The sequence below is a fragment of the Lichenostomus cassidix genome, chromosome 1 (genome assembly GCF_008360975.1).
Source record: "Lichenostomus cassidix isolate B80296 chromosome 1, HeHo_3.0, whole genome shotgun sequence".
Classification (NCBI taxonomy): domain Eukaryota; kingdom Metazoa; phylum Chordata; class Aves; order Passeriformes; family Meliphagidae; genus Lichenostomus; species Lichenostomus cassidix.
In genome coordinates, this window is record NC_139479.1 from 93,618,439 (window position 1) to 93,640,081 (window position 21,643).

Genomic DNA, 21,643 nt, shown 5'->3' on the forward strand with positions numbered 1-21,643 from the left:
CTGTTTCTTAATGAAGGACAATTTTTCAAATACTGTATGTTGTAAAGTAACAAATTGTAGACGATTAATGCAACTGAGAAAGTCTCAGTACTTTATCATTTTACCTGGTTAAATATGTTGGAAAACTATCTGTCCTGTACTAGGTATGTAGTAAGATAATTCTGCCTAGCAGACATAAAATGTGTGCTTGTGCTCCCTTTCTTTCTCTCACTCTATTTGCTTGGATTAGTGTTAAATTCCCTCAGTTGTATTTAGTAATGCTTGTGGTTCTTTTGTGCTTTGCGACTGAAAATTTGTCATAACTGATGTCTAATCTGGAGCTTTGATTTGGGTTCTTACTGTAATCACATTTTGAACATCCACTGACCCTGTTTCAAAGGTCCTTAAAAAGTTGTTTTTTCACTAGAGATTTGGATTTTAAAGTTGAAAAGAATTCTTGAAAGCTGCTGAAATGGCACCCTAATTAGTTCATTTTTTCCCAAGCCTTATCTGCCCCCAAAGAAGAGGATATGTCCCAATTCAGTCATGCAACTGGCTGAAAGCCTCAAACAGATCCCAGGCCGAGCCTTGAGCTTCCACTCTTCTGTTGCTTGGGGATTGCCATTTGTGCTTTTTGTTTCTATTTTGGTTCAGGTAGAATTTGAAAGGAAAGTATCCCTAGGAGAAGTGATGCATGGATTGCCTAAACCAGGACAAGGCAGGCCAAGAAACTGGATCTGCAGATCTACACTGCCACTGGCAACTTGTTTATGCTCCTCTGCCTCAATTCCCACATCTGGAAAGTGGAGCTAACATCCTGCTTTGCAAACATAAATGAAATCTCATATCCCTTCTTCCTCAAGGCACTTAGAATTTTTTTGCTTGAAAATAAATCCTTTGGTTAAGCCTTTTGGGTATTGCAGACATGGGCAATCTGTCTGCAGCAACTAAGTGCTCTGTAGCTCTGATGAGTGAGAGTGAACTCAGGAATACAATGTAGAGGAAAATCTTGATAGGTTTGTTACAATTATTGAAGGAACCTTGCATTAAAGACCTTTATGCAAACTACTATCCTATTTCTATTTCTGTCATTAAAGGAGCCTATCTCCTCTCTGCAGAAAAGATATGTTTTAGGGACTTAAGTAGAGAAACAGCTCAGAAAGCGGAATAGAGTCCCCCTTTGTTTCTCTAAAACATGGGGTTTGCTTGTAGGCTGTAAAACTGCTGAAGACAAAAGTTCTGTAAAAAGCAGATCTCCATAATACCCCAGAACTTGATGTATTTTAATTAGATGCTAGCTAGCTCTGAGTGCCTATGCCAGTGGCCCATTCTTGACTGATTAAGTGTAAAATGGACATCTGTCAGGGCAAGCAGCTGCCCCTTACCTTTCTCATAGCTTTTTTCTTGCAAGTGACAGTGACTATTTATCTGCCAGTGCCCTTTCTTTGTCTTTTTTGGTTTCTGGTGAAGGAGTTGACCGAAGTATTGTCTTTGAAGATTGAGAATGAGGAGATGTTTTTGCTGTGTCACATATTTAATTAATTAATTCTATTTATTTTTTCATTCCCTGAATGATTCCCAGCCAGTCACTCTAATCTTTTTGTAAACTGGCCATTCATCTCTGAAGACAAGACTGTATGCTCACTGCCTCACTGGAAGCATCTGAGCTGCTCAGCCTTTCCAGCAGGGTGGACAAAAAGAAACTAGAGCTCTGGTTTCTCTCTCTGATTTAGTCTTGCATTTCCTGGGCAAACCTGTCCAAGTCCCTTCATTTTGCTGCAGCGCTTCTTTTTTTTTTTTTTTTTTTTTTTTAAATCTTGAAAAGGGATTTTTTTCCCCTGGGTTCACAGGAGAGTTAAAAGAAAACTTTCACCAAAACACGGTGGAACAGTATAGTGGGACAAGAACTGCATCTGCTTCCGCGTGTTTCTATGTTCTGTAAACCCGAAGAGCTGCATGGACTGAGTATGCACCAAAATCTCAGGTTTTCCCTTTAGTATTTGGAAGATTTTTGAAAGAAATATGCAGTATTTTGTAGAGGGAAGGTTTTTCTACATAAACCTAAATGTGAAAATATGATAGCAAGTACTTCAGGGACACAGTTTTTCATTTTCACTTGTAAATACAATTTTTGAAAGCCCTTCAACTATCAGTCTCATTTACTCAAAGCTTCCATTGACCTTTTATTGTGGTAGGAAGCTCCCCCATCCTATGCCACAGGTATTAGGAGGCTGTGTCTCGGGCATGCTATAACCTCCATACTAGCTTTGTTTTATTCTCATCTCCTAAATTTATGCAGTGCTAAATATCCTGCAATTTAAAGACTACTTAGAAGGATTTAATGATCAGGAGTCACATAATGCTGTTGTCATTCATTACAGGGTGTTCTTCTGTGATTAATTATTTTCTAAATGAATGTCCAGAAATTTGTAGTTTCTCACAAGTTGTACCAGAGGACAGGCATTTGCATTCTATAAAAGCTGTGATTCTGTGAAATTTCACTCACTCACACAGAGTACTGTGCTTGGCTGACATCTTCAAAATGGCCTGATCTTGTAAGCACAGGCAAGTCTAAAATATACATTCAGTGGAAAATCAGCGGTTCTTGTTTTCTGAAGTTTAGTGTTTTGCTTTACAATATCATTCAGTCTTTGAGGACGCATTCTGGAGAGAATAAAGCAAGCAGTATCATCAGCAATAGCATATTTGTGAGCTATAAACTTAGAAGGAATAGGTTATTTTGCACTAATGTATTTTTCCCGTAGAAGACATGTACTTTTGTACTGGTTTGGTGGCAACATTTGTTATCATCCTGCATTGTTTCTGGCTTAAAGTCGAACCTGCACTCTGGTGAACTCTGTAAAAGAAAAGACAGCTGGTGCTCTGAATCGATGACTGATTAAGCATCAGTATTGCAAATGGGTCTTCATTAAAAATATGAATCTTGGTCTGGGTGTTTTGCAGTTGATCTGAGAGAAGCAAAGGCTTCACTAATTATCTTTTTTTGGTAGAAATGCTTTTCAGTGTCTGCATGGAATTTAGTTGTTTGAAACCACCAACACGTAATTTCATGTAGAACATAGAGTGTGTGAACTCAGCTCTGCTCTCTGCTTCCTTTCACAGCATTACACAAACACTGTTTTTCCAGTCTGAGAATAATCAGCATACTGGCATAGCACCTTTCAGTTGTAAATTCTGCTTTTTAAAATTGGATACTGTATTTTCCATGTTTCTTCAGGGCTTGCTGGAAAGATTGTAAAAGCCATCCTCAAGGAAGGATTTGAGATCTCAGCTTTGCAGTTGGTAGGTTTCCTTTTGTTTGTTTTTATGATAAACAGGAGTTGGAGTAGTGCTGTATGCACGTCATAGCAGTGCAGAGGTGTCTTCCTGCAATATAAAACCCTTGTGCAGACTGTGGCAATGTTTTGGGATCAGCATTGTCCTTATGATATTTGTGTTTTAGTATTTGATGGATCAGCTAATCTGTGTCTGTTTGCTCGGTGACCTTGAGCCAAGATGCTTCACTTCTCTGTATCTGAGTTTCCCTATGCTTCAGAGGGGAGATAATTATGTCTGTCTCTTTTGGAGCAATTTGAGATATCTTTACAAAATGTACTAGCTAAGATAAATGAAGCTATTGTTAATATCCTTCCTTAATTTTTTAAAAATATGTCTTTAGTATGAATTGTGGGGAATGCTTTTAAAGATACTTAAGGGATTTTGACCCTCTGAACACCCTCAGCCATTAAAGGAATTTGGCACAAAGATTGTTCCCAAGAGTACTGCCCTTCAATTTTGGTGAAAGTCTCAAGATCTGAAATTCCCCTATCACTCAAATCCCCATCACAAATGAAGAATAGCCCCTTTCTTAATGGGATCAGCCAACACTACATTTTGATGTGGAAAAAGATAGTGTGTGCTATATGTTGCCTGTGGCATCAGTGACTAAGTTGCTGACAAAATTCATATTGCAGTAGTAAAGCCACTCCTTTTACTTAGTAAAACTTAAAAGATTCTGAGTATTTGCTGGTTGAGAAGGAGTGTCTGTCTGTTTTTGTTATTGATACAGACTAGCTAACATTTTGATTTTCTTAGTTCAACATGGAGCGTCCAAATGTGGAAGAATTTTATGAGATTTACAAAGGTGTCGTCCCTGAATACCTGGTAAGCATAAGTTTAACAAAAATCTGTTTAAAAATAAAATACGCTTAAGTGAGCAAATTACCACATTTTTTATTGCTTGGGATTGTGATATGGTTTCTTTTATGAACCTGGAATTGAGCAGTTCTCGATTGTTCTCATCTAAATTAATTCGTCGTGAAAGTTGTGTTGTGTATATAGAGGAGAGCCTCTCATGAAAATTGTTGAACCAAGGAATTTGTAAAATACAACAGAGTCATATCCCCATCTTGCCCCAGAGAAGTTATTTTATTGATATTGAGCTATGAGAAGGTATCACATCTGCATCTTTGTTTGAATGGATGTTGCAATAGTGACTTGGACCATTATTTTATTTACAATAAAGCTGCTGTATTTGAAGCTTTCCTAATGACATCTTGAACTAGTCTTTGATTTATTGATCTGACCTTTGTAAATATTCAGAAAACTTAAGAAGTTTAAGATACGCTGTACTCCCAGTGGATGTCTGAGACTCTCTACAGTATTATGTTTTGTTGTGCTGTCACATAAAACTTCCTGACTGCAGATAGAAAAACAGGAATATAAGAAGATGAGCTTGTATTCCTGTATCACCTTCTTTCAGAGGATTCTGGTCCATTTTACTCATAATAATTTTTACTTTACTATGTAATTTACTCATAGTAATGAGTTTGGCTTCACTGCGGTGCTATTAGAATGCAAATTATTCTTAATTTTTAAATGGTTACATTATTGTAAGTTTTGTACATATTTATTAATATTACTCTGAAAATAATTTTTTTGCCTCCTTTATGATTGTTCAATCTAACTTCAACAGGGTTTGTAGATTTGTCTTTAAATGGATTAGGAGTATTGTTGATTCACTCTCAGACTGGGGAATACTCATAAGGTTTCCTCTGCATATCATTTTTGACAAGGACCAAGGGGAGATTGGACAGACATACCTGTAGGTATGTGAAAGGATTTAAAAATGACCAGTATTTCAGGGTCTGAAGAATCCTGTAGAACTGCAAAAGTCTGTGTGTTGAACAAAATTGGAAATGCTCTACCATTTCCTGCAGTTTTTTTGTACAATCTCTAACCCTCTAACAAGTTGCAAATTTTAGTTATATAATTTAATTGGAGAATTACTCAGAGGGGAAGGTGACATTTAAACAAGGTGAGTCAATAAATAAGATAGATTTTAGGTGATGTCGAGAAAAATGAGAATCTAGAGCTCTGTCCTGCAAGCTCTATGGGCTAGATTGGCTCAGTTGAAATGAAATCAAATTAATATCTTCATGCAGGCAGGATATCTGAGAAACAGGAAAACGTGGAAAAGCTAATCACGATGGTAAAGGGTTCCAGAGAAGGCACACATGGGAACAGCAACGGATATTGTCAGTGCAATCCAAATAGGAAAAAGTATGTTACGAAATAGGATATTGAAGAAAGAATATGACCTCTTATATATGTGACTCAGAACCATCTGTTTTGATCTAAATTTTATTTACCATTCCAAAATAACTCAGCACAGAAGATACTGGCATCCAGAAATCTTTTTTAAAAACTGTACTTCCATTTTTTCTGGTTATTCCTTGTCAGTCAGATAAAGGTTTGACATTGTATATAAAATACCTTGTGAAAAGAGAAAGCTGTAAAATTACGCAAAGTTTTAGCTTTGTTGGTATCACCTGCATGGGATTTTGCATACTGTTGAATAGTTTTTGTGCTTAGTTTTGCTTTGTATTTCCTACTCTAGCCAGAACAGACAATGGGGAAAAAGAAGTGAGATTATTTTAGGTCAGCTCAGAATCCACTTTGTCAATCAAAAATCCTTGAGCTTGATCCACCTCCAGGTTTTGATTGACCAGAAACCATGCTATTTGGTGAATAAACTATTTGCTAAAGAAAATTAGATGTATCTGTAACTGGGAGCCTCACCAGAGAAACAGTGTCTGCTGTTTATACTCTGCTCTGGACTTGATGAGGCTGTGTAAGTAGACCAGGCTTGTCTGACACAGAACCACCTGCCTCTCTGCTCTACTTGATGGCAGCTGCTGTTCAGATTTCAGTTTTGTGCTGTAATGAAGGGTCAGGGTAACTTTGGTCATGTTGTTTGCTGTTGTTGATGGGATGGCAGTGCTGAGACAGAAACAATAAAAGAGGGAGGAACAAGAGTACCCACAGTTTGCAGAGAAGAATTGCGGAGAGCTGATTCAACTAAAGTTAAAAGCCCAATTTTTCTCTTTCTTGTTAACAGTGGTTTAGATGACAGAATTTAATGAAATTGTGCAGAGTAGTGACATTGGGGCAATTTAGTGTTTCTTAACAGAGTGAAGTACGTGGCTCTTTGACCTGTTTTGAACAGAGGATCTGTTAGTGATAACACAGTATTTGGAATTCAAACATTTATTTATGTTGTAGAGCATGAAGCTAGTCTGCACTTTTCTCATGTCCTTGAAGAATACTTCTACCTAGATTCCTAGAATCTGGTTGATGACAGAGGCACTGGATAAAATTTAGAGTGGAGAGATTAGGCACATGTTCTCAGCATGGAATCCAGTAGGAGGATAGCAACTTTTTGGAACAGTGCTGCTTGACTTGGAGTTATTGTGTGTTTATTTTCTGTCACAATTCATAGAAGGAAGAGAAGGGCTTAGTTCTTTTCCTTCTGCTCTGTTGTCCATTCTGTATGCTGTTTTCCTTTGCACGGCTCATCTTTTACCTGCCCATGGCTGGTTGGCATGACTGCAGAAGCTTTCTAGTTCTTACCTGTCCTCCCTTGCTTTCTGTGCCTGTTTTGTCCTTTCCTCTTTCCTCATTGGTTTTGACTCCTTTAATTGTCTTGATTCGTTTAAAACTTGTCTGCCCAGATTTCTAGACAAGTGTGCAATTATAAGGGCATGATTTAAAAAAGGAAGTCAGACTAGAACATCAAAATAGATTCTTTCTGCTTGTGAAACCTATACCTCTAATTAACAAACTCCAAATTGGCACTAATGCCCAGAGCTAATTTAAGCTTATGAAAACTAAGACTCATCTTCATCACCCACGCGGAACTCACGATGTCTCTTTACTGTCCTGGAGACTCCAGGGAAACAGATGATTTCATTGTAACTGAGATTCTGGTATTAGTACATCACAAGAATGTTGCTGGACCAAGGACCCTTTCCCTATCAGGTTGTGCCACAGGCACAGGTTCTGTTGGCTTGTGTGTCTCAGCCTCTGTAATCTGTGAGGAAAAGACAGTGAGAGCCCAAAGCCCAGGAGACATTTTAAGGACTTAAAGCCATTGACCAAGTGTATATTTGGAAACAGATATAGGCTGTGTACCCTGCCTCTGGTTGGGAACACTGCAAAATACATTGCTGCCTGTGGAACTGGCTGAACATAGTGTGATTTTTCAGGCTTAAAACCCAGCAAAGTGCATTCCAGTGATTCAGTCTAGTTTGACAAGTTAGGAGATACCGCCATGAAATCTAGGTCCAGATCAATAAGGATATACTTACAAAAGAATTTTAACTATTGTGGATGCTGTTATATGCTATTTGGTATCCTGTTGAAGCTGAATATCCAATTTTTCTCAATTTCCACCTTCTAAACCAAGTAGTGAAATGGAAAACACTTCTTTCATGGTGAATACTAATGGTATCTTTGTTTCGTGTCCTCGCTTTCCTAAAATAAGCAATATTTTTAATTGCTCCTGTCCTGTAAGTTTGGGCCTTGTTTGGGGCAGAAATTCAACCCATGCTAAAGCCCAAAGAAGTTCAGCTTTTTTTCTGTCTTTTTTCTCTTCCAGGAGATGGTTTCAGAGTTGTGTTCAGGCCCTTGCATAGCAATGGAGATTAGACAAACGGATCCTTCAAAAGTGTTCAGAGACTTCTGCGGTCCTTCTGACCCTGTAAGTACTTTCTTGAATGATAAGTAAAGTTTAAAAAATTGATGGACTTACTGAATTAAAATGCCAAAGTATGGTATGGCTGCCACGTGCCTGCTGCATTCATTAGAAACATGTCAGCATTACCTTATTACAGAGGTCAGACTCTAGCCTTGGTGGACCAATTTGCAAATCCTTTAGCAACCCTTCTGATCTTACCTACACCAGATGATAAAATACTGTGTTGACATTTATGTGAAAGGAAAGCAGTCTAGGCAAAAATCTTAGTTAAAGGTTCACAGATGCTCTAATGGAAGGCCTGAAGCCCTGGAATGAACAGTGTTTGCTTGTGGATGCCAGTGTAATCAAATGTTAGTTCACTGCAGTCTGTGGTGTCCTCCTAGAATGAAACTGTGAAAGGAGACTCAGTTCCTTTGATTTTCAGAAGGAAGCAAACAAAAAAGAGAGTGTCAAAGTTCTCATACCTATTTGTTTCTGGCTTTTATTTTTAATTTCTCGAGGTGCATAATTAGATATGATATTGTGTGCAATTTGAATACAGGTGTAAGTGCTGTCTCAAAAAGTTTGTGGATTTTTGTTAAACAATGAAGGCTGCTATAGACCCAAGAACAATGAAGTGAAATATCAAGATGCAGGCAATGGAGTCAGGGTTTGTATGTTTTTCTGGTTATGATTCAATGTTTTAGTTGTAGACTGAGGGAATTTACCAGTTTTCATGGAAAAGAATCACACACATGAATGTTCGAAGGGAGAACAAGTTATTCAGGATATATTTTTCTTCAGATCCAGAGTTTCCATTATGGAAAGCACAAATTAAAGGCATTATCCAAACCCTTTTTGCCTCTTCTGTTTGGTAATATTCAAATGTTTCTCTACTGGGTTAGCATCTTGTAAACAGAGCATATACCATTTATCTGACTTAGTTTTAACTGTAGGATGATATATCAGTAGTAATGTGCACAATGTAGTGGTATCAGTTTTGTTTCAAAATCCATGTTAAAGGTTTCTGGTCTTTAAAACTTTCAAAGATGCAGTCGTTTTATTTGGGCCTATTATATCCTTTTCATATGTCTGCTTGTTTAATGCCTGATACATTGAAATAAGACCATTCTTGCAAAAATCACAGTGGCTTTTGGTTATGAAAGGCAGTAAGGGGAATCTCACTGGTTTTCATTACTACTCACATGAAAAGCTGTCATAACCATACAATGTATAAACTGATGTATAAACTGATAGCTTCTCTGGGTAACAGAAGAAAACCACAAAGGAGGAAACTAATTTCCTGTCTCACAGATCTGTTGTTCCTCAGTGACCTGCTGATGCTGTTTGTGTTTCCCTGTTAATGGTTAACTTTCTGACTTGTGAAGTGAAAATGACTACCAGCCTGCTTCTAGTGGAAGCAGAGGCTGTAAGTTTTGGACACTGACTTCAGAGCAGTTCCACTGATGGTATGTTTGGAAGGCAGGAAACCATGTTATATTTCTGTCCACTGTTTTCTGTAAAAATTGCAAATTAATTGATTCTCCAAGTACATAAGGCCTATGTACAGTAACTACAGCTGCTCTCAAGATGAATTGTTGCCTGAAATCAGCCTGTCTCTTCAGATACTGTTTGTAGCTTGTCCTTGCAAATAGTGCATTATCACTGAGAGATCTGGATCTCTTTATAACTTGTCTGTTCATGTATGCTAGATCTTGATGTGTGTGCAGTCTGTTTATAAACACAGGAGAAGACCAAGTTCTCTACAAAAATGGACCTGTTTGGGCCACTTTGGCTCCTGTTAAAGAATACCCTATTTGCCATTGAAATCACTGTCATTGCTTTCAAGGCAAAGTGTTGTTTGAAGTGAGTAAAGGTGTTGGGATTTGACTTAGATAATGAATCTTTCCCAAACACCTGTGCTTTTAATTATATCTTAAATCCATAACAAATGTAATAATTATGTTGTGGCAAGTCAGATACCTAAACTGTTAATGTTAGCATCCCTTTCAGTCTGTTCTTGGTTTTGCAGGGGCTTTGTTTAGGGCTGAAGAAAGAATGCTTCTATTTTGAGGATTATACCTTAATAAAATAGCAATTTATACCAAGAGTGTAATGCTAAAAATGACATGGAACTTTGGGCTATTTTCTATAAGCAGGTAATATTTTGTTAGCACTGCAGGTCAGTAAAGCTCTCTGCCAAAAATATCCTTCATTATAAACCAGCTTATAAATACTTTATTAAAACTTCCTGTGTGGTTGTAGGGAAGACAACTAAACAAAAACCTGGTTTGAGCCTCTTTGTAGTAGTGTATGAAGAGCCCTGTCGGATCTGGAAAGCAGGGAGTGGGATAAAGATACTTCTCTGTAAGAAGCTGTGCTGGACATGCTCACTCCCAAAATTACTGTGGTCTGATTGAAAGGCTTAGTGTGGCAGATTTCTGGCTTGTGGAACACTTGTCCCCAGTAGATAGGATAGGACATTCACTAGGACATATGCCTTTCTGCAGATCGTGCTGTTCCTTGCATCCTTCTTGTACACTGGCACTTTTCTTCTGAGTGTCTGGCTCAGTGCGCTCTTGGTGAGCTGTCTGTCTCTCTAATCACACTTGGCTTCAGCTCCTAAGTGCAGCTCATTCTTTTGTGTCATTGGTGGTCTCACTTGAGACCTCTCTGTAGTGCTGTCGTGATGTTCTTGTCTTCCAGCAGCAGTCTCCAGCCAGGTCCCAGACTATGTGTGTGCCTGGCTCTTGGTGTCCCTCTGTGCCTCCTTCCCTCTGTCCTGGTCTGCCTCCGTGGCTAATATGTGGGCCTCAGAAGTGAAAGGGTCTCTCCACATCTACTATAATAAACAGCTTTTTACTCAATTTTTCAGCACCCCTGTGAAAGGCCAGCAGTCATACTGATGCACATCTTGAAAATGTTTCTTTGCAATATTAATAATAGCTGATACAAAAAGGTCTCTGAATGTCACAAAGGACTGTAGCTTTTTGGGGAGGGGAAGCATCCACAGGCTCTGCTGTGCACACAAAGCTTTGAGGTTTGAGATACTGACATCGTGTGAGCAGCTGAGGACTTCTATTTAAATTACAAATAGGAACAGGGTTTCTGAAATAACTTCAAGTTCCACTGATTTTTGTGGTGTGTCTGAATCATTTAAGCCCTTTTTTAAAATACACTATTAAGGCTTGCTAATGCAGGTTGTTCAATTACACATTTTTTGCTGGGTGCCATTTCACTCAGTTTCTACTGGTGCAGTTCTGACACTGAAAGAAAAAGGTTGCACCTGTGGCAAAGAGGTAGCTGCTCTAGAAAGCTAGGAACAGGACTTAAAAAGTTAATTAAATGTGTTCCTTACAGAACACAAGTCTTTTGAGCTTTCAGAACACACTATCACTTAAAAATAAGTTACTAACTGCAGCCAAAGTACAACAGAAATGAAGTTATGTTTCTTCTTCATTGTAAAAAAACTAAAATGCCAGGAGGGGTGGGGATAAATGCAGCACAGTGTGCATTATCAAGAAAGCTGTTTTGTTTTAGTTCAGTAAGGAAGAAATAAAAAAGCAACCTATGCTGCATTGATTTGACTTTCTTTACCATGGACCAGGATGCAAAGTCTGTAATGGAAAATCATGGAACGAGGGGATGGTGGCTAGGGAATCACTGCTTGAGTTTCCTGGCATTGGGGTTTCATTTCACTAATGTTTGTATATTTTTGGCTCCTGAAGCACTTAGGGACTTTTTGTTATTACTTAGGTCTGGAGCTACAGCTTTAGTTTTCACATCTTTGTGCAGCTTCTATGTTGAAATAGCTGCTTGGTAACATTTTGTCATGGAGTTGTCAAGATGATTACTTAGTATTCATAAAACACTTGAAAAATGCTGTAGAAATTATGTATATTATTTTATTTTTTTCTTTTGAGCTTTGTTCATATACAAATGAAAAAGTTGGTTATAAAACATGATGCCAGGAGTCTACATCAGCTGCATGTTCCTGGCTGATTGCATAACTTTTAGTATTCCTAAGAGCTTTTACTTGGAATTGGCAGTACACTAAACGTGACTCAAGTACCTTCTGTTGTGAGATACTATTAAAGTGATGGGATGTGCTGCAATATTTCTGCATCCAGTGGGCTGAAAAGGGATTTTCATACACTCGTTTTAAATCCTAACCTGCATTCTTTTTATGCTGGGGATTGGTACTTTTAAGCATAACAGCATAGCAGCAGTCTTTTATACTTTTGCATGAAAGAGCTGAAAGGGAGATTAGATGGTTTAAAACAAAGCAGTGAACTGAAAGAGCTGGAGTCTGCTTTAGTTCCATTCCTGACCTCACTGTGTGACCTTGGACAAAAAGTTCAATATCTTTCTGCCTCAGTTAATCACATCAGTTAAATAGGGATAACAGTATGAGCCAAAGAGCACTCTTGCTGTAAGATTTTTGTTTTTATAGACCTCCTGTGAATCTCTAGCACTGAACAGTATGCATATGTGAGGCCTAAAATGGTCATGTTCATTCCTAGAGCTGCACTAGCAGCACGACATTTTCATATTGCATCATAGGAATAATAGTTCAGTGGAAGATCTAAAGGAATATAAAGTCTATTTTTGAGCTTCCAAGCGCTCATTTTCTGGTAATACCCTTATAGCTGTTTCAGTGTGGATTCTCTCTATAGCCTAGGGAGCCCTGGTAAGGGTGTTGACAGTGAAGCACATAATGTCTTGAAGAAATAAGGGTTTTTTTAATCTAGTTCTTTAATGAAGAAGATTTTAATATTATTGATTATCTTCTCAGATGGTCTGAGTCATGTAATAAAAATAAAAACTTTCATTCAGATGCAGACTGTTGTCAGCTAGAGTAGCAAATGAGCCAATCAATACCAGTTACAATATCCTGCTGTCTAAGCCAGCAATGGGAAAGACACGATTGAATTGCTTAGATGTTATTTAGGGTCAATCATCTGACTCTGTCCTTTCAGTTTTTAATTTCCACATTAGCCTCTGCATGTCTAATGAAAAAATGTTCTAGACAGAGCTAAGGCCTCTTAGTTGGGAGACAGGGTAATTATTGGCTGAGGAGGTGTCTTTGGAGGTGGATTCTTCCCTCTAGCACAGCCCCCTTTTTTGTGAGCTGACACTGCTGATTCATGAAGCCCAAAGTCTCTGTAGACCCAGGACTTCTCCTGCCTGGTTCTGTGTGACCTGTCTGTGCACAGGCAGAGGATCTAGAAGAAAGGAAGTGCTAAGATATCTGTGCTCTAATGATAAAGGCTGACAACAGAGTTGTCACCACTGTTTTAGACTGTCAGTATGTTGGTGTATGATTTGAATTGTGCCTCCAAAAGTATTACAGCTTTTTGTCAGAGACAAGCCTGTGTCTGCGTGGATGCCAAACACCACACCCATGGCAGTGAGTTGCTTTCCATGGTTTGAAATGGATGGAGTCTGCACTGGCTGCACCTGGAGCAAAACTGATAATTATTTGTCCTTCCTTTCAAAGCTCTGTGTAGCACTGGGAGCAGCTGAGAGTCAAGAATCCAAGAATTAATTTTTACAGGCATGATTTCAGTGTTCATAGTAAGTTCTCCTGATGTTTCTTTTGCTTCTGAATACGTACTACAGAGGTCTGGCAGGCCTTGACACCCACCCTACCCCTGCTGCCCTGTTTGATCACATGTGTGTGTGTGTGTGCTTCCTAGTGTCATGGATACATGATCTGCTTACAATTTAGAGATTACCAGTTTAGAGCTCTGTTTCTTGCAGACTTCTCCAAGCCACTCTTTGCAGGTGATGGGCAGTCCTTTGATACAAAGAGGGACTTCAGCCTCAGGGCAATATGTCTTTGTGCAGAGATTAGAACAAAAATCAGAGCAGTAGTAGTGGAGGAGGCTTTTGCTTGCAAGTGGCTTGCTTTAGATGTGGCTTGTTATAGCCGCAAGGTTGCTGTCATATGATGGCTGTTCAGTGTCATGTGGAGCTGGAGCTTGTAGGCTCACTTTGATTCTTGATGGCTAGGCGCTTATGTGTTGAAAATTGCTGTTATTAGTGGTGACTGACAGTCTCCATCAGGAGACTAAATATTGACAGTGCCCTCAAGACTTAACTCTGCTTTAAATCCAGTGTGATTGAGGCGTGTTGGCAAGGTTACAGTTTGAAAAAACCCACTTTTATCTGCCACTCCTTGTCTGTGGCTCCAGAGCTCCTGAACTTGAACGTGTTATCAATGCAACAGTTGCTGCCTAAATACATCCTGGATGCAAGGTCACTGGACTTGAGTTCAGAGGTCCCAAATTAGAGTAATTTGGTACAATAGTTAATAAAAGTTATTGCATTGTCTGTTACCAGGCCCACTGCTACCCCAGAGGCCTGATGCTGGAGAGTCTGCTGTTTTCACCCTCTGGAGAGAAGGTTCTAGTGACCTCTGGGAGAGGACTGAGAGCATTTTTGCATATTGTTTCCAGTTGCTGCAATGCCTTTTTTGGTTAGTTGACTACCAAAACCCCTCCAGCTATGTGATAGAGGTTTATTTTGTAGTTCCCTCTGCTACCTGACACTATGATATTTTAGTATCCCCTGATGACAAGACACCCTTTTAACTGCAGTTTCTGGACATTTGCCGGAAGTTAACAACATTTTGCCAAAGATTCTATCCTCCTGGAAAGTAGTGTCAACTTCAGAAGCTTCAGGGTTCCCATCTGCATTCCTGTCTTTCCCTTATGTCAACCTATCTCTGGCTTTGAAATGTTTCTTTCAGGTTACCTCTTGCCTGGTTCCAGGGTAGAATAACTTGCCCTATTTTAGCAATAGGAGTGAAGCTTGACATGAGCCCAGAGACTGAAGAAAAGCAAGGGTGTGCCACAAAGCATTTGCAGCACTGATCTTCCTTGACTTGCTGAGCTACCACAGAGACTTCCTAGTTGCTCTGCAGAATAGCTAATGTGCCAAGGTATCCTGGAGCTAGGTTTTTAGTCCTGAGAAGCTTTGCAGGGAAAGGCCTAGCCACTTTGGTGAGGGTTTGAGCTGTGCTTACAATATTTACTTTTCAAGAAAACTCGGGTTTTTTTGGTCAAGGCCTTGGTACTGTTCATCTCTGCAGACACATGAAGACACTTAATCTGGTCTGAAATCACAAAGACTAATTGTACCTGTAGGTAGGTGGGGAAGAAGACTGAAAGACTGACTTAGAAACCATAAAGGCTCCCTTTGCAGCCAGACTGAGCGCATCCCAAAGTAGTAAGTGTGTGTTATTAAAGAAGGGGTTATTTTAAGCAACTGTGATGAACACAAGATTCTTATAAATGCTGTGAGTTACATAAATTTGTCTCTTCAGCCTTGGGGAGGTGGGGTTTTTCTGATTGCGTGGAGTTTTGGTAATAAATGTCTATCTGCAGGTCTTGTTCTGCAAAATGAATGCTTGCACATCCTGTTTGCATTGCATCTTCTTGGTTATGTTCTCTCCAAGCTTTGAATAAATGCCATGCTTCAGGGTGGTGTTACAGATTTAGTATCTTGTACTGATGGCTCATATTTTATTTTAAAAGTGACCACACGAAGTTTTAGAAGTGCTTACCTAATTTCTTTTGGCATTTGCTTGGTTTATTTTTAAATAACACCAAATGAATACATCTCTGAATAGTGTATCTTTATTGTATCTCTGCTTACGTTAGAGGGAAAAGTTTTGTTTCTAACTACTGTAGAAAAAGAGGCTCTTAACATAACCGCTGATCCTGTGATACCAGCCTAGTATAAACAAGTATACAATGTAATTTTACACTGCTAGGCTGATCAAAGGTAGTCTGCAAGGTTTCTCTCCAGGCTTCTTTCACACAGCTACACTGGATTACAATGTGGTTTACCTGGTCTATGGGAGAGTTTTAATACTGTTTCAAAATAGGAGTATACCTGCCCTATGAAAATAGTCTTTGTCAGCAATACAAATAGCTGAACATCAGAATTTTTAGGTTGTATTGTCCTCCTGCAGTCAGAGGATGTCTGCCTTCCTTGGTGATTCCCTTTCTTTTAATTTTTTTTTTAGGTTTTTTTTTTTCCTCCCTCCTTTTTTCTTTGGTTCTGCTGTAGCTGCTGTGGTTTCTGAGAATAGATTAATAAATATATTCCGTCCATAAAGGCACTAGGTAAGAGCCTTTTTGAGAATATGATGGTCCTGGGTTATTTCAGTCTACGTGGTGGTTTTCTTTGCTTCCCTTGTGTTCTGTTTGGTTACAGCCAATAGCAAATCACTCTTTTACCTTGGACAGCAATGTTTTTGAATATATCAAATACCAGAAAATAAGCATTCAGGGAAAAAACCAACAACTTATAGCCTTAGTCCTTCCTTACGAAAAGGGAGCAGTGTTTCCAAAAGATAAGGCAAGTTCTGAGGTCACTCTGTTTGGGAAAGGAAATTATACTGTTATTGCACTAAACAACTATTTTCTCCTTCTTTAGTTTCTTAGCATTCTGGTCACAGTGACCTTGTGTATTTGCAGAATCTTTGATTTGAATAGATTAAGAGTATTTGCTTGCATGCCTGACTCGGGTTTTTGTCAACTGTAGATAGCCTTGTCCTTCACTTGAATTTGTCCCAGCCTCTGGTTGGAACATATTGGTTATGTAGTACTGTTGCAAATACTTCAAGTTATGAAGTAGCGTGAACGATATTTCATTTTAAAAAGTATTAAGAAAATAATAAGGGTAGAGTTTTTAAGAAAATCAAGGTAGAACATGGTAGAACAGGCTGCAAGGGTGTTTTCTAGGGCTCTCTAGATGGCAAAGCTGCTTGATGAAATTGTGCAACAGAGAAAGTTATAACCATGTAAAAAAAGGGCGGTGGAACACTTACTTTTCCACATAACCATGATGATGTTGTGATCTTGAGTATCTTGAAAGTGACTGTAATTGTCCCAGAAGGTTTCATGGTTTTTAGTCAGCAGATGATGAATGAATAGTCAATTCCCAGAAGAACAAGACTTATTTTTCTTTCTTTTCTTATCCCAGAAGTGCAAGATTATTTTTCTTTCTTTTCTTATCCCAGGGGACTTCTTATTCAGGTTCTGCTTGGTCAATACATTGAAGGTAGAGCTAGTAATAGCCAAACAGAAAAGGAGCTGCAGGTCACACTGTATCTTAGGTACTCCTGATGATAAATTGTTATATGAGAGAAATTGGAGTTATGGAGAAGATTATTCTTGGAGGTATAGAAAAACACCTAAAAGACAATGTAGTCCTTGGTCACAGCCAGCATGGCTTCTTGAGAGGGAAGTCCTGCTTATCAAACCTGATTTCATTTTATGACAAGGTGACCCACCCAGTTGATCAAGGGAAGCCAGTTGATGTAATCATTTTGGATTTCAGTAAATCTTTCAACACTGTCTCTCACAGGATCCTTCTGGACAAAATGTCCAGCACACAGCTGGATAAACACATCATGTGATGGGTGAGCAACTGGGTCACCAGCCAGGCACAAAGGGTTACTGTGAGTGGAGTGACGTCAGACTGGTGACTTGTCACTTGTGGGGTTCTGCAGGGCTCCATGGTCCCCCTGTGCTCTTCTACATCTTGATAAATGTCTTGGATGCAGGACTGGAAGGGATACTGAGCAAGTCTGCAGGTAATACTAAACTGAGAGGAGCTGTTGACTCTCTCAAAGGCAGAGGCCCTGCAAAGAGACCGTGATAAATTAGAAGCCTGGGCAATCACCAACTGTATGAAGTTCAACAAGGGAAATTGCTGGATTCTGCACCTGGGATGGGGCAGAATGGATGTATGGACAGACTAGGGAATGAGAGGCTGGACAGCAGGGCCATGGAAAGGGACCTGGGGGTCCTGGTTGATGGAAAGTTGAACCTGAGTCAGCAGTGCCTTGGCAGCCAGGAGGAACATTTGTGTCCTGGGGGGCATCAGGCACAGCATTGCCAGCCGGGCAAGGGAGGGGATTGTCCTGCTCTGCTCTGCTCTGCTCTGGGGTGGCCTCACCTCCAGTGCTGGGGGCAGTTTGGGGTGCCACAATACAAGATTGAGAAGGGCCTTGAGGAGGTTGTGTGAGGAGTGGCTGAGGTCACTTGGTCTATTCAGAGACTGATGGTGACCTCATTGCAGTTACAACTTCTTGTGAGGGGAAGAGGAGGGGCAGACACTGATCTCTGCTCTGTGGTGACAGTGACAGGACCTGAGGGAATGGCCTGAAGTTGTGTCAGGGGAGGTTTAGGTTGGACATTAGAAAAAGGTTCTTCCCCCAGTTGTTGAGCATTGGAAGAGGCTCCCCAGGAAAGTGGGCACAGCACCAAGCCTGACAGAGCTCAAGAGGCATTTGGACAATGGTCTCAGGGACATGGTGTGACTCTTGGAGTGTCCTGTGCAGGGTCGGGAGTTCAATCAACAATCCTTGTGGTTGCCTTCCAAGACAGCCGTTGGTTGTGATTCTGTGATTCTGTATCTGCAGTTATTTTCTGCTTGAAGAACATTAATGAAGGCTTCAAAGTGGATGAAAACAGATACTGTGGCCTAAGCCTTCCCTTCTGTAACAAAAAGTCATCTGGTTTTGCATTTTAGATGATGATGGATATTGTTGTTGTTATTATTGTTGTTATTGTTATTATTCTTCCTCCTTTCATCAGCTGCTGACAGCCATAGCATAGTTGTGAGAACAACTGCAGCAATAGTTTTCATTCTGTATCACTGGTCCCATTGCCTGGGGATACTGTTAACTAAACAAAAGCATTTTAGAAGCTGGATATAAAATGATTAATTCAGTTTCTGAGAATTTGCTGAATAATTTGGGATGCTGCTTGCTGGTCTGTTTGATTCAGGCTGACATTCTCTGTTCTGCTGCAGGGCCACCTGAGCTGAATTTTTATGAGCTTCTTTCACTTACAGTATGGTCGCCTTCATCTGATGTGCACACGGGGCTTCCCTTGAATACTCCTAATAAGAAGTTTTTCTTTTCTCTGCTTCCATTGGCTTCCCACATCAAGGGGCTAGAACATGGTCAGGGTGAAGGATGGCTGAGCAGCAGTTCTTCATGTTCCTATGGCAGCTCTCAGGTTCACATAGGTGACCTGGTGTGGTCTGAGTTCTGCAGACTGTGGCTTATCATCAGAGTGCTACCCAAGAATTAAAGCAACATTACATCAAGCAGATAGATGTAATTGTACAGCAACATTACATCAAGCAGAGAGATGTAATCTCCATCAGTTGGAGACCTGATCTGGGGTTTTAAAGATCTCAGCTAAAAGTTAGACATTGAACTTGTGATTCTTGTGAAATATGTATTTCTTTTGTGCTCCTGGAAAAATTACTGTCTTGCTGTCTTGGTTTCCCACTCCAGAAAATGGGGTCCATTCTACTATTTTCTGTTCTTTGTGTCTCTTCATCTGTTAGTATGTAAAGCACACTGGCTAATATAGCTAGTCCTGAACAGAGCAGGACCTTTTAAAAAGCAGTTGTAACACAAATAATGAGTGATTCCTTCCATCAGAATAGGGCTGCTCACAACTGTGTGGGACGATGGCAGTGCTGCTGCCTCCAAAGTTGCACTGGAGAGGGTTTAGGGCACAGAATGGAAGGGAAAGGTCTCTCCCATGTTAAGAATCAAATGAGAAGGATGTCTGTGGGGTGCAGCAGGTGTATGAATTTTGTCTTTCAGTCCATCTCCATCTTCTGTGGAAGTGGATGGTCCAAAATTGGTTCAGCTGGGGAAGTCTCAGTAGAATTTCAAAGCATTTTTTCTGCTTTGCAAAGTGTAAAGCTGTGATACCTGGACTGCTTTGCAAATGTAGAATTTAATCTCAGAAAAATTCAGAGAAAAGGATAATTTATAATTATTCTTGTTCTTACTGGGGAAAAATGAGCCAAAATGTCTGCGGACTAAAAATAATGTCTTGCAACTTCATAGTGACTTTTACTGGAGGCTTGTCGCTGTTGAGCCACTAGCAGAGAAGTAGAAACCCAGGTTCTCAGGCAAGAAAAGAGAGAGTTTATTATTTTTATTTCCATATATATAGACTTCTCACAGGTCACCCAGATTGGTCAGTCAAAAACCTCCCCCTAGGCCTAATTGGCCAGGCCTGAACTGCCCAAGTCTTGAGACCTTGTTTGCAAAAACATCCAAACTTTATCTTTGTTTATAAAGTACAGCAAAATGTTCTCACGAGAAAGACCTGTGCTGGTCACAGAGGCTCTTGACATATTTTGATGATCTGAATTAATAAAATCCCAGAATATCTTTTGCAGCCTAGTATGTCTTTGTCCTTGCTTTATAGGTGAATTAATAAATGGGTGATATTGTGGGTGCCTTGGAAGGCACTGGAAAAGCATCAGTAGTACCATCTCACTTTTAAAACTTAAAGCACCTAAAAATGAAATTTACAGTTATATCTGTGTGTTCTGTTGTCTTGTGGGGTTAGTTGCATTTCAGTTGTTAAATGCTTCCTTTTTCCAGCTTGTCAAGTAACGTAAATATTCCTTACGGTACCCAGATAATGGGACAAGATAGCTGGATATTTTATCTTTATTCCTATTTTGTGACCAGCTTATGTTTGGTACTTCAGTTGCCTTCAAGGCTTCACCTTGAATTCTAGTTCCAGTCTAATTTACACTTAACTCAGATATGTGGCTGGCCAGGTTCAGCACATTGTAATGGCAGATAGACACACAAACTTTCTGAGCAGGGCATTTACCATTAGAATCACTTAAACATCAACCAGAAGCACCAAGACCAGTGAAAATACTGTCTCAGGCTGGCAAATGTGCCACGCTTGCTGCCCACAGCAGAGAACCTGCGGAGAGCTGGTGCAGCACCTTTGGGCTGCCAGGGAGGAGGAGTGGTAGGGAACGAGTGGGAGTGAAACAGAAAGAATCAAAGTGCCTGAGGGGATGGAGAGTGAGAAGGAGACAGTGTAACAACTTGTACAGACTTGTGAGCTTCCGGAAAACTGCCAGCACTGGAGTTTGGAAGATAATTTTAGGTCCGTTAACAAAATTTCCAGAGACACAGGGTTTCAGACTGGTAGTGCAGAGGTTGGCTGACTTAAAAATAAACAGAAAAGTAGGTGGATTTTTTTTTGTTTTACTTTGACCAGAGTAGGTGTGCGTAATAAAATAAACTGTAGTTTGAGTACTTGCTGCTGCTGTTGCGAAACTGTTTGATTTTGGAAGGAGTTGCACCTCAGATGGACTTTCTATAGGCCTTGCAATTGAAAATTCGACTGCTGTTGCCTGAATCAGGTAATTCATTTGCTGAACAAACTTTGACAGCCACGCTTTTTCAAGTACAGAACTATGTGCACACAGACTTGGCTCAGTTAAAGGTATGAGAACCTTGTCAGAATGGCCAATAAGTGATCTATTCTGCCATTAGCCAGAAGACAATCTGGAAGCCTAGGTGAAGTATACAGTGCTAAGGGGAGAGAAAGTTAGGCAAAATATGATAAAGTCTTTGAATGCAACTTTTCCAGGTTCTTGAGTTTGTTTTGTGATAAAGATTAAAAGATAGGGGGAGTTTGTGTGTGTGTTTAATTGCTAGTGTTGTTCGGGCTTGCTTTTTTTTTTTTTTTTTTGTGATATGTGGAAAGTACAAAAGCTCTTTCAGGTAACACTGACTCCCTTGAAGTCTGAGTAAGGCCTTTGATACTGACTCTGTATTTGTAC

At 39.8% G+C, this 21,643-nt stretch overlaps 1 protein-coding gene across 1 annotated transcript in view; it reads left to right on the plus strand.

Moving 5' to 3' along the window:
* NME7 (NME/NM23 family member 7) overlaps window positions 1–21,643 on the plus strand; it is an 89,642-nt gene that overhangs the window by 46,703 nt on the left and 21,296 nt on the right. Inside the window, exons 10-12 of the mRNA XM_085049858.1 lie at window positions 3,218–3,282; window positions 4,075–4,143; window positions 7,919–8,020. Coding sequence (XP_084905984.1) covers window positions 3,218–3,282; window positions 4,075–4,143; window positions 7,919–8,020 — 236 coding nt within the window. The remainder of the gene's footprint in view (window positions 1–3,217; window positions 3,283–4,074; window positions 4,144–7,918; window positions 8,021–21,643) is intronic.